Source organism: Pristiophorus japonicus, chromosome 12 (assembly GCF_044704955.1).
Source record: "Pristiophorus japonicus isolate sPriJap1 chromosome 12, sPriJap1.hap1, whole genome shotgun sequence".
NCBI lineage: Eukaryota > Metazoa > Chordata > Chondrichthyes > Pristiophoridae > Pristiophorus > Pristiophorus japonicus.
The window spans coordinates 178747991-178760762 of NC_091988.1; the positions used below are offsets into that span (position 1 = coordinate 178747991).

Consider the following 12772-nt stretch of genomic DNA (forward strand, 5'->3'; position numbering starts at 1 on the left):
CACTAATATCACAATAATCACTTCGAGGCTATTTTCTTCTTTATAATTTATATATTTAGAATTGTAGCGAGTAATAAATTAAATAGTTTTTTTCCCCTCTTCTGATTTGCACCTTGGGGCATTGTCAATAGAACAGTAGCAGTACATTCATAATTATTTAATGTTGTAAAATATAACTTATAGACATATAAAGAGAAAAAAAGCCTGTGATTACTGGAATTCTGAAATAAAAACCTAACGGGTTGACTTTGAGTAGACATCAGGTAGGCCGTAGGCTGGGCCTCATTTGGATAATGCTGGAGAGTTACGATTGCTGAACCAGTGCCAACAGGCAGTTCACCGGTCAACTCACTGCAGAGCAGAGCCGGACGTTCCATGTTAAGGTGAAGGAAGACAATCATGGGAAATGGTGTGGCGGAGGGGTGGGGGGGGGGTGTATGGGGTGGTGATGGCGGGGCGCATGGCCATGCCAACAGCAAGTCGGAAGATTTTTGTGGCGAGTGGAGGTGCATTCAGGTTGCCCCTGGTTCTACAAAAATCATGCACAAATCCTTTACTTATCTGTTTCCTGAGTTGTCCCTTTAAGGAACGCCGGTTAGGTCACTCAACATCTTTTACCAATGGGTGGAGTGTGCCCGGTGCACACTCTGTCCATTGATAACTCAAAATTTCTACAAATGGCTGAAGGACCCTAATTGGGATATTAAACTAGGGTCCTGCCTTAAACAGGCGTTCAGCCACTTCCATCATAGATCTTAAATGAGAGTGGTCATGTTGGGAGCAGGGACAGGATGGTCCATTCCCACCTGATTATTGACCAAAATGCTGGAAATACACAGCAGGTCAGTCAGGATCAGTGTAGGAAAAAAGACAGTTAATGTTTTGGGTGTAACCAGGTAGAATGGTCCTACCCCCAAAATATTCGGTCTTTTCTTTTTATTTATATTCCTGTTATGTTACAATATATTGTTAAATCTTGATTTGTGTTTAATAAAATGTATTTGAAAAAATCTCTGCTGCCCGTGTTCTAACTTGCACCAAGCTCCGTTCAACCATCACCCCCTTTGCTCGCTGACCTACATTAGCTTTTGGTAAAGCAACGCCTCGATTTTAAAATTTTCACCCTTGTTTTCAATCCCTCCATGGCCTCGCCCCTATCTCTGTTATCTCCAGCCCACAACACTCCGAGATCTCTGCACTCGTCCAATTCTGGCCTCTTGCACTTCCCCGATTTTAACTGCTCCATCATTGACAGCCGTGCCTTCAGCTGCCTGTTCCCTAAACTCTGGAATTCCTTCCCAAAATCTCTCTGCCTCTCCGCCTCTCTCCCTCTCTTGCCTCCTTTAAGATGCTCCTTACAACCTACTCTTTGACTAAGCTTTTGGTCATCTGCCCCAATATCTCCTTATGTGGCTCGGTGCTAAATTTTGTTTGGTAATGCTTTTGTGAAGCGCCTTAGGACCTTTTACTACATTAAAGATGTTATATAAATGCAAGTTGCTGTTGTTGTTAATAAACTTGTTAATTATCCAATACTTGGAAATTTTACTGGAAATAAAAATACTACTACAATTTCTTTTAACTATATTACAATGATCCCCATGACAATAATCCAATCAGATGTTCAAAGCAGTAAAAAAAATTATACCTTGAGAACAGTATGTGACATATTGTTTCTTATTAGCTTATTTTCCTTGTCATTTAACATGCAAATATCAAGATCCCTCATCAATTAGTACACATAACGTTGCTGTGAACAGTCTTTTCAGTATTTACAGCAGTAAGCATTAAAAGGAATGGTGAAATGCAAGGAAACATTCACCTAAATATCACACAAATTATAAGTTAACACATTCTCCTAATGATCATCCACAGAAGTAGTTTATTATTTAGAAAATAATTGCTTTACTTACCAAATATGGAAATCTCACATTAGTTTTTTTGTTATTCATTCATGGGACGCGGGTGTCACTGGCAATTATTGCCCATCCCTAACTGTTACTGAGAAAGTGGTGGTAAGCTGCCTTCTTGAACTGCTGCAGTCCTTGTGATGAAGGTACTCCCAAAGTGCTGATAGGGAGGGAGTTCCAGGATTTTGTCCCAGCGACGATGAAGGCACGGCGCTATGGGCCCAAGTTTCCACATGATTTGCGGCTGATTTTTAGGAGCAACTGGTGGAGAACGGACTATCTTAGAAATCGCAATTCTCCACATTTTCTTTTCTGCAGTTCTAGTTAGGTAGAACAGTTCTACTTTGGAACAGAACTGACGCCTGATTTCAAAGTTTCCACAGTGAAAACGTACTCCAAACTAAAGTAGAATGGAGCCAGTGAAGATTTTTGTAGAACTGAAAAAACCTATTCTACACATTAAAAAATCAGGCGCAGGTTACAAATTAGGCGTCCAGAACGAGGTGGGGGGGGGGAAGGGAAGTCATTAAATTCTATAATAAATCCTTATTTATACTTCTATAAATATTATACAAATAAATCGAACCTGAATAAACATTTATAAGCAAAGAAAAGATTAAATAAACCATCTTCCTACCTGTGTGACAGAGCTTCAGGCAGACCTTTCGGGACCGAAGGCTGAACGGGCCGGCCCGAGACTTCGGGCAGGGCCCGTCCCCAGCACCAGATTTACAGGTAGGTGGCGTTGGGTTGGGTCGGGTCGGGGAGGGGAGGTTCGGTTCGGGTCGGGGGGGAGAGAGAGAGAGGGGGGGGAGAAAGAGGGAGAGAGGGGGGGGGGGGAGAGAGGGAGGGAGGGAGGGGGGGGGCGGAGGGAGAGAGAGAGAGGGAGGGAGGGAGAGAGAGAGAGGAGGGGGGAGAGAGAGAGAGAGAGAGAGAGAGAGAGAGAGAGGGAGGGAGGGGGGAGGTCAGGTTGGATCCAGTCCGGGAGCGGGAGTCGGGTCGGGTCCAGTGGGGGGGGGGGTCGGGTCGGGGGTCGGGAGCGCGGGTCGGGTCGGGTCCAGTCGGGGAGTTGGGGAGGCGGCAACAGGAGCGCGGGTAGGGTCGGATCGGGTCCAGTCAGGGAAGCGGGAACAGGAGCGCGGGTCGAGTTGGGTCAGTCGGGGGGTCGGGGGGGGTGCGCGGGTGTCGGGTCTGGTCTGGTCCGGAGGCAGCGGGGGGAGCGGGTGTCGGGTCTGGTCTGGTCCGGAGGCAGGGGGGGGGGGGGGAGCGGGTGTCGGGTCTGGTCTGGTCCGGAGGCGGGGGGGGGGGGGGAGCGGGTGTTGGGTCTGGTCCGGAGGCAGGGGGGAGCGGAGAGCGGGTGTCGGGTCTGGTCTGGTCCGGAGGCAGCGGGGGGAGCGGGTGTCGGGTCTGGTCGGGGGCGGGGGGGTGGATCAGGAGCTGGCCGTGGGAGGAGCCTTATTCATGCAGCCCCAGTGAGGCCATTGGGCCAGGGCTAGAGGCTGCGTGCTTCGGGCCCCTCCCACACAGTTCGGCGCCTGGAGCTACTGCACTTGCGTGCCCACTGTAGCGCGCACGTGCAGAGGTCCCGGCACTGTTTTCAGCGCAAGGACCTGGCTCCGCCCCCTACAGCTCGTGCTGGCTGTGCCGAGAGCCAGAGGACCTGCAAGTAGGTGGAGAATACCGAGGATTTTTTTAGGCGCACTTTGTGGCGCGAAAAACGTGCGTCCAGGTCAGGACTGCGCCGTTCTAGGCATGTGTGGAAACTTGGGCCCATTAAGTTATTGTTCAAATAATTAATTACTTCTGTGGATGAGGCTGCCCCTGGAGAGCCAAGTCTGAAAATTACATCTGTAAATTTTAAATGCATGTTTCCATTAATTTGCATATATTTTCAGTAGCTGATACTAGCAGATTGTGGTGTTTGATTTAGGATTCCTCACTAACAACAGAACTGCACTAACAGCAGCCCTATCTAAATGTTCAAGTCCATAAAATTTAATCCAGACAAACCAGCAAAGAAGAAATACAAGAGCAATTTGAATGGAGTTGCCTGGGCATTGAAGGCTAGATTGTTCAGGCTTGAAGTAGGCACCTGTGACCCATGGTTGCATTATTCCTAACAATCTTCTCAGTTTACATGGCAACACAATTTAAATCTTTTTGCCATGTGAAGATTAATCTTTCAGTTGTTAAGAATGCTAATAGATTGTGAGGAGGTTATTTAGAAAGAGAAAAAAAATGGCATTAGTAAAACTTGCAAGCAATTAACATTAGTTTTCGGAAGAAAAGCTGGCTTTTAAGTACCACAGGATAAGGCTGGCCATTAACTGTGGAAATTCAAAGAAGAGCTGCCCCACTGAGATATTTTTGGCTGGTACTTAATGACTTCTTGCATCAGGCAATGTTGCCTCTCACATGACCAACTCCCTTTCCTTCTCTAATCTATGCTAAGTAATGCTGGTACCACAATATATGATAAAAGTAAAGCACCCTTTATTTCAAGCAGAGATGAACGACTTCAAAAGGCTTAAAAAAGGATGCTCCAGTTTAATGGAGAACTAAACTCAGATTCCAAGAAAGAAGTTGAGGCTCGATCTTCCATTTTCTCCTAATAAAACTGGATACTAAAGAACATCATCCTCTGCCCACCATGGAGCTTCATTAAGAGGGGAACTGAAATACCGTATGTACTCTAACAGAGCTTGTTTACTCTAATTGACACGGAATCACAGGTATTCCAGGATGAAAGGGATCTCACGTCTTTGTTTGATACTGGTCCAGACATTGCAGAGTGAACATCTTCCACTTGACACTTCAGTGTTTTTGTGTGGGGTCTCTTATTAATCAGTTGTCTAGATGGGCATATATATGCTCATCCTACACCTTGAGAAGAACTTCCAGTGCTGATGTGTATCAGAGGTGAGAGTCGTGTGGTGACTTTATAACTGTAACCTATCCCTGCCACTGCTCAACATCTATAATTTTCCGTGGTTCATTGTGCAAGGGCGGCAGAAATTGGCATCTATAAAATTATTGGAAGAAAGCTAACCTGCTGGATACATTGCCTAAATGGTCACCGAGAGTGATACCTCTTTTAATTTGCTCCAGTGGTGCATATTGAGATGTCTAGAATCCATGACTGAGTGAACGCTCCTTTATTTTCTTTTGTGTTGCGCAGCATTGTGCCTGGAATAAAACCCTTAGCTTCATAGCGTTCACTATTTCATGGTGACAGACTGTTAAAAATCACCTCTCTTTCTTAATGATGCATTTCCTTGTGGTGCATCTCAGCTTATACCAACAAAAAAAATTACATGTGTAAGTGACGGAGGTGGCTGTTTTTTAATAGCCTTGAGATGTATTTAACTACCCTTATGTTAGAAGTCATTTTGATGTAATTTCACGACTGGACTTTAATTTGTTTTTTCCTCCAAGGGTATACACAGCAGTGATGTGAAAGGATCTGGTGTAAAGATTATAATCTTCATATCCTTCAGCTTAGCTGGGGCACATGCTGTGTTTTCTTGAAATGTAGACATTTGTCTCTTTCGTGCTTAAAGAAGAATAGAAATGAGGGTACAGGCATGCTTTCAGGGACCAAATATCAGCCTGTTTGAACTTAGTGCCGCAGAAGGAACAATAGGTTTTAATGCATCTGCTCTATCCCTGACTGAAAATGCAAGTCAGCCATTTTTCCATGGAGCTCTCAAGTACATTTCCAGTCTGTCACTGGAGAGATGAATAGTAAGCACATCCTTGTAGGTCACTGGTGCAGCTTAATATTTGCTGATATTAATTGTAGCTATCCATTCACAGAATGGAATATCTGTAACTTGTTCCAAACTTTCAAATCAGATTTATTTGGCAGGCATTCGTGACTAACTGATTAACAGTTTGTTGCTCCTCTACACTCACAGCGGCGTGTCATTTTTCATTATAAATTTGGCTTGACAATAAAAGGCAATGATGAACTGCATAGCCAGTCAATAGAAACAATTCAAAGATTAGAGCTAAAGGTTTAGGGGCCTGTAGGGTCTTAGATACAGTATCAGAGGGGAGGACGCACCATTATGCAAACAGTTTTAGAGGTGTTCTGCGGTACAAAATTTGAAAGGTCAGGTTTACGCTATTTCTCCTGAGGGCTGTCAGCGCAAAGTTGTGTGTGAGTCTTTAATCGATGTACTTTATTCTGCAAATTTATTACTGTGCTACAACTGTTTATCATTTGTACTCTTGTCCAAAATTACTTTTTGAAGCATATGTTTTACAACTGCTACTCTTTAAAGCATGACTTTAAACACCATAAATGCAATAATATTTGGTTCAAATTGGATGGATGGTTCAAAGTTTAGAATTAAATTATTTTAAGGTAAATAATATCAAAGCTGGAATTAAGTTTGGTGCACCTTGGTATCTCTTCTATCCGGATATTTTAAGAAAATACCCAAAGTTTAATTTGAATTTTCTTGAAGGAGTTTGCTTTTATTCATGGATCGTCAATTTTTGTTGGTTATCCATTTTAAGCTAACTTTTTTCCCATTATTTAATTCATTATTGTAAATCCCCTTCTCCCTGCAGTATACACCATTTTCCAACCATATAGTGCCCTCCTCCCAAACCTTGACCACTTTTGAGGGTTGTGGGTTCAAGATCCACTCCAGGGCCTCAACACTAATCTAAGGTGATGCGTAATTGCAGTGAAAAATCGAGGCCACCTCTGCCTGTTCAAGTGGATGTAAAAGATCCCATGGCACTATTTGAAGAACAGCAGGGAGTTTCCCTGATGTCTGTAATGTATGTACCTGTGAGTATGCTCAAAGGTTTGTAGAGCTGTTGCATTGTGAGTGGCTTAGCCAGTCACATGATGTTCACAAGACTCAATAAAACCCCAGTCAGTTGGGTCTAGGCCATTCACAATGAGGTATACAGTTGTGAACCTAATGGATGAACTGGTTATGTGTAGTGTGATTGTTAAACATTTGTTAATAAACCAACTAGTTCTTAATAGCAATGTGTTGCTATGAATTCTTAAGCAAAGAATCCATGAAGCAAATACATTACTTTCTCTTTCACTAATTTTTCTTTTCACTTTTTTAGGAAATGCCTACCACCCATGGCTATGGTGAAATCTTAACTTCCCTGTGTGGAAAGCTAAGCAAGAAACTATGTTATAGAATTAGTTAGAAACTGCAGCACAAAAGCAGGCCATAAAAAAAGATTTGTGTTGCTACTTTAGTGATTTATGTATCTATTTACAGATCTCTCTGTTCTTTTACCCAGTTTCTAACCTTCTAACGATTAAGTGGCTGCCTTTTTCTTCCGACCAAATGACCCATCTCACATTACGCTATATTGAATTCCATTTGATATATCTGCCCACTCTGGTTATGTTCATGTCTTCCTGTATTTTGGCACAGACTTCCATATTATTAGCTATATCTCCTCAAACTGGTATCACTTGCAAATTTTGATACCAATACCATACTTCCAATTCTTGAGTCCAATTCATTTATATATGTATATATATGGTAAACAACAGTTTACTTTTTAATCAAGTTGGAGAACTTTCTTTTCCTATAACTTTTAATCAACTTTTAATCTATTTATTAAACCTTCAATCAACCTGTGTAATCTTTTTTTTAAATAATATGGAAATACTTTTAAACTCTTAAACTTTTAAAACAACTACCCCAGTGGACAGCTGATCTTCCCAATGCCTACCCCCCAACCAAGCCTCGGGCCATCTACCATCAATGGCACTACTCGGCGCCAAGCTTGCGGCCAACATCTTGCCGTAGGCAGTTAGGCTTATACAGCAGTGCCGGTCTCCATCCACCTTGGACCCCCTTGACACTGGACCAAGACCTTGTTCAGCTAAGCCCGTGTGGTTGCCGGTGAGCAGCGGCCATCCCACGTTAAAAGAACTCGCACACAGGCATCTTCCACTTCGCTAATATGAAGTTCGGGACCTGGAATGTCAGGACCCTCATGGACAACTCCAACAGCAACAGGCCGGAATGCCGCACCGCCACAGTTGCCCGGGAACTTAGACGTTTTGACATTGACATTGCCGCCCTAAGCGAGACCTGGCAGGCAGGGGAAGGCCAGCTCAAGGAACATGGTGGAGGTTACAACTTTTTCTGGAAAGGAAAACCAGAGAAAGAACGCTGCCTTTGTGGAGTCGGCTTCGCCATCAAAAATGCACTGGTCGACCGCCTCAAGGACTCCCCCTGCGGAGTTAACGAACGCCTCATGACTCTTCGCCTTACCCTATCCAGGGACCAATGCGCCACAGTCATCAGAGCGTACGCTCCAACACTCGATGCACCTGATGAGGCTAAAGAGGGTTTTTATTCCAACCTCGAGACATCCTCGAATCTCAAAGCCGAGAGCGTGAAGAGGTCAGGTGCAGGCAGTGGAAGGAGCATGCGGCAAACCAGTCCCACCCACCCCTTCCCTCGACGAATGTCTGTCCCACCTATGACAGGATCTGTGGCTCTCGTATTGCACTGTTCAGCCACCAAAGGACTCACTTTTGGAGTGGAAGCAAGTCTTCCTCGATTCCGAGGGACTGCCTATGATGATGATGATGAAACAACAGTATTCCCAGCACGGATTCCTCTGGGATACCACTTCCCATTTCTGCCAGACTGAGGAACCTCCCTTAACTCCTACCCACTTTCTGTTTTGTAGCCATCTATCAAGCCATTCTGCTACATAACACAAAGCTTGTTAAATAAATTGTTCCCCATCAGAATGCCAAACTTCTTTTTTCTCTCTGAGGGTTGTAAATCTATGGAATTCTCACCCAGAGAGCTGTGGAGGCTGGATCACTGAATATATTTAAGGCAGAGATAGACAGATTTTTGAGCGATAAGGGAATAAAGGGTTATGGGGAGTGGGCAGAGAAGTGGAGCTGAATACATGATCAGATCAGCCATGATCTTATTAAATGGCGGTGCAAGGTCAAGGGGCCAAATGGCCTACTCCTGCTCCTATTTCTTATGTTCTTATGTGCTTATGTTCTTACTTGAATGCAAAAAAATCTAAGAATTATTAATATGCTTTGACATGCACTGAAATGTTTTTAAAAATTGTAAAAAACAAAGAATTCCATTAATCTTTTTTTTTACCTTTAAATTAGAGTGGCACAATATTACGGTTAGATTTTTATTTTTACCTGAAATCTTTGTAGTAATGCGGGCAGTGACTGGTATCCCAAATCCTTTCACTGTGCTCGCTCTTATTGTGAAAGAGTATGTGGTTCCTGGGTAAAGCCCAACAAACAAGTGGTGTGTCTCATTTCGTTGTTTGAACACCCTCCCTCTTTGGCTGGAAAGTTCCACATTAGGGTCAAAGGAACCAGCAGCCTTGTATGTTATCTGAAAAGAAATAAAAACCATTTTATAAACTGCAGATTACACAAATAACATTTCTGTAATGGTCCATTTGCTGTTTGGAGCATTCTGAATCATTGGCACCGAACCTGCTATTTCCATCCAGTCCATGATGTGTGCAAAGGAATACAACTCCTAGTGAAAGAGCCCATTACAGTTGCCATTCACATCAGCCCAAGAGACATAACAACACTGAAAGGCAGGGCCCATGATTTATTTAACAGTGAATTATTTTTATGATAGCTTCTCTCTGAATGTAATTAGAGTGCAATTCCAAGTGAGCTGTCAAGATATTATCACGTGCATTTCTTCCTCATAACTTGCTTCCTTTCACATAATAAAAGAATAGGAACATATTAATTTACAAAAACATAGCACCTTTTTGCATTCTTCTTGATGCATCCCCACATTTTAATCTCTACTTATTGAAAATATCACAATTCAGACATTGATTTTCTCAGCAGGCTTAACACATCACTACACAAACTCTCTATCATAATTCCATCAGATGTTATAATATAATCACTTTTAAAGACAAATGTGCGGCATTTTATCTCCAAATCAAACACCGTGTATCAAGATTACAGTTTTTTGGGAGTACTGTCAATAAAAAAGAGCTTGGTGCATCATATATCCTACAGTGAATGGGAAATATAATGATATTTTATGGTAATGACATACAGAAAACCTTTGAAAGCTGTATAAAAAAATCATGATAGATTAAATATAAAGATTCATACTTTCAACACTAGATGTGCAGAAATCCTAGTCCTGTTACTCATAACAGGATGGAGAGTGTGTATTTACCATATATATTTATTACTTCTCTTGCTGCTGATTTTCAAGCCTCAAGAAGCTAAATATTTATTTCCCTCTGACAGTATATCACTGCATGATTTCTGATATGGTGCTCAGCAAAATATTATATTGAGATGTAATGTCCTAGAGAGTGCATAAAAATCTGCAGCACAGCAAACAAATGCTTTCATTTGTCCATCAATATTTATGAAATAAGAAACATGAAACATAAAATTACTATAATGAAAGTATAAATTATAACGTGACAAATTTCTGTATGTCTATAGTCTGGAAATGTTCTTTTGAAAAAAAGATTCACTGCTGGTATATCAGTTGCTGGAAGTAAATGTCACACTCATTCTTGCCGATTCTTGAAGTAAAATGTCACGATGCATATAAATTATAGGGTATTTTACAAGGAATGTATGTATGAAATATTATTGCGCAAAGAATATTATTAGATTCTCTGAAGGTAAAGCCAGATTCAATATTTTATATCTTTCTATTTCTCACATTGCTTCCATCCAAATACATTTTAATTGTTCACAAAAGTGTAAATTATTCAAAATTGTCTCAGAACCAACTCTAAAACAAATAATATTATTTGTCTAGTTTAGCATATGGTTCCACCAGGTGTTCGCTGTGTGGAGAGGCCAAGTTCTGGATTGTGCTGTTTTGAATTGAAACAACACCAGATTTGTTGCGGGTAAAGGTACGATATGAAGTGAGTTTTGGCTAATCACAGTCCCATTCTGAATGGACAAAGGCACACAGCCCAAAACGACCCCATTTCATATCTCTTGATACTCAATTAGCAATCTCACTCAAAGAGGCCATATGCACAGAAACTAGAAAATGTTGTTCATTCATTCGGGGTGCTCATGTTGAAGCAGGGCCCAGAGCAAATTTTGGTGGGAAGACAAGAGGGACCTTTGCTTCGCATTTTACTGTGCTGTATCTGACTTGGGAGGGCTTGATATTGAACTGGGTGACTGAAGTGGGAAAACACTGTATTTCCCACTGTTCTTGCTCGTCACCATGATGAGCACAAAATTAATACCAAGAAATATAGAATGTAATCTTTGTTGAAGTTATTTTAAATTCAAATAAGTTTAATTAGATTCTAAGATCTTATTCTGTATGGTGTAAGAAACAGCAGATGACTTATGTGACCTGTGCAAAACAAAACAAGTATTACTATAGAACTGGAATGAAAACTTTCAGCGATTGTGAATTCATAGAATCATAGAATGGTTAGAGCATGGAAGGATGGTATTCAGCCCGTTGAGCCCATGCCAGCTCTCTGCAAGAGCACTTCAGCAAGTCTCACTCAAAAGCTCTTTCCCCGTAGCACTGCCTTGGGCTCAGTGCAGGGACTCACACCGGGCACTGCCTTGGGATCAGTGCAGGGACTCACACCGGGCACTGCCTGGGGCTCAGTGCAGGGACCCATACCGGGCACTGCCTGGGGCTCAGTGCAGAGACTCACACCGGGCACTGCCTGGGGCTCAGTGCAGAGACTCACACCGGGCACTGCCTGGGGCTCAGTGCAGAGACCCACACCGGGCACTGCCTGGGGCTCAGTGCAGAGACTCACACCGTGCACTGCCTGGGGCTCAGTGCAGAGACCCACACCGGGCACTGCCTGGGGCTCAGTGCAGGGACCCACACTGGGCACTGCCTTGGGCTCAGTGCAGGGACCCACACCGGGCACTGCCTGGGGCTCAGTGCAGAGACTCACACCGGGCACTGCCTGGGGCTCAGTGCAGAGACCCACACCGGGCACTGCCTGGGGCTCAGTGCAGGGACTCACACCGAGCACTGCCTGGGGCTCAGTGCAGGGACCCACACCGGGCACTGCCTTGGGCTCAGTGCAGGGACTCACACCGGGCACTGCCTTGGGCTCAGTGCAGAGACCCACACCGGGCACTGCCTGGGGCTCAGTGCAGGGACTCACACCGGGCACTGCCTTGGGCTCAGTGCAGAGACTCACACCGGGCACTGCCTGGGGCTCAGTGCAGAGACTCACACCGGGCACTGCCTGGGGCTCAGTGCAGAGACCCACACCGGGCACTGCCTTGGGCTCAGTGCAGGGACTCACACCGGGCACTGCCTGGGGCTCAGTGCAGAGACTCACACCGGGCATTGCCTGGGGCTCAGTGCAGGGACCCACACCGGGCACTGCCTGGGGCTCAGTGCAGGGACCCACACCGGGCACTGCCTGGGGCTCAGTGCAGAGACTCACACCGGGCATTGCCTGGGGCTCAGTGCAGGGACCCACACCGGGCACTGCCTGGGGCTCAGTGCAGGGACCCACACCGGGCACTGCCTGGGGCTCAGTGCAGGGACTCACACCGGGCCACTGCCTGGGGCTCAGTGCAGGGACCCACACCGGGCCACTGCCTGGGGCTCAGTGCAGGGACCCACACCAGGCACTGCCTGGGGCTCAGTGCAGGGACTCACACCGGGCACTGCCTTGGGCTCAGTGCAGGGACCCACACCGGGCACTGCCTGGGGCTCAGTGCAGGGACTCACACCGGGCCACTGCCTGGGGCTCAGTGCAGGGACCCACACCGGGCACTGCCTTGGGCTCAGTGCAGGGACCCACACCAGGCACTGCCTGGGGCTCAGTGCAGGGACTCACACCGGGCACTGCCTTGGGCTCAG

The 12772-nt window shown here is 44.8% G+C and overlaps 1 protein-coding gene across 3 annotated transcripts in view; it reads right to left on the reverse strand.

Annotated features, from left to right (window-relative positions):
• The window catches only part of ptprt (protein tyrosine phosphatase receptor type T), a 1564838-nt gene that overhangs the window by 448183 nt on the left and 1103883 nt on the right, over positions 1–12772 (reverse strand). For all 3 annotated transcript variants that reach the window (XM_070896216.1, XM_070896215.1, XM_070896217.1), the window contains exon 10: positions 9091–9292. In XM_070896216.1, coding sequence (XP_070752317.1) covers positions 9091–9292 — 202 coding nt within the window. The remainder of the gene's footprint in view (positions 1–9090; positions 9293–12772) is intronic.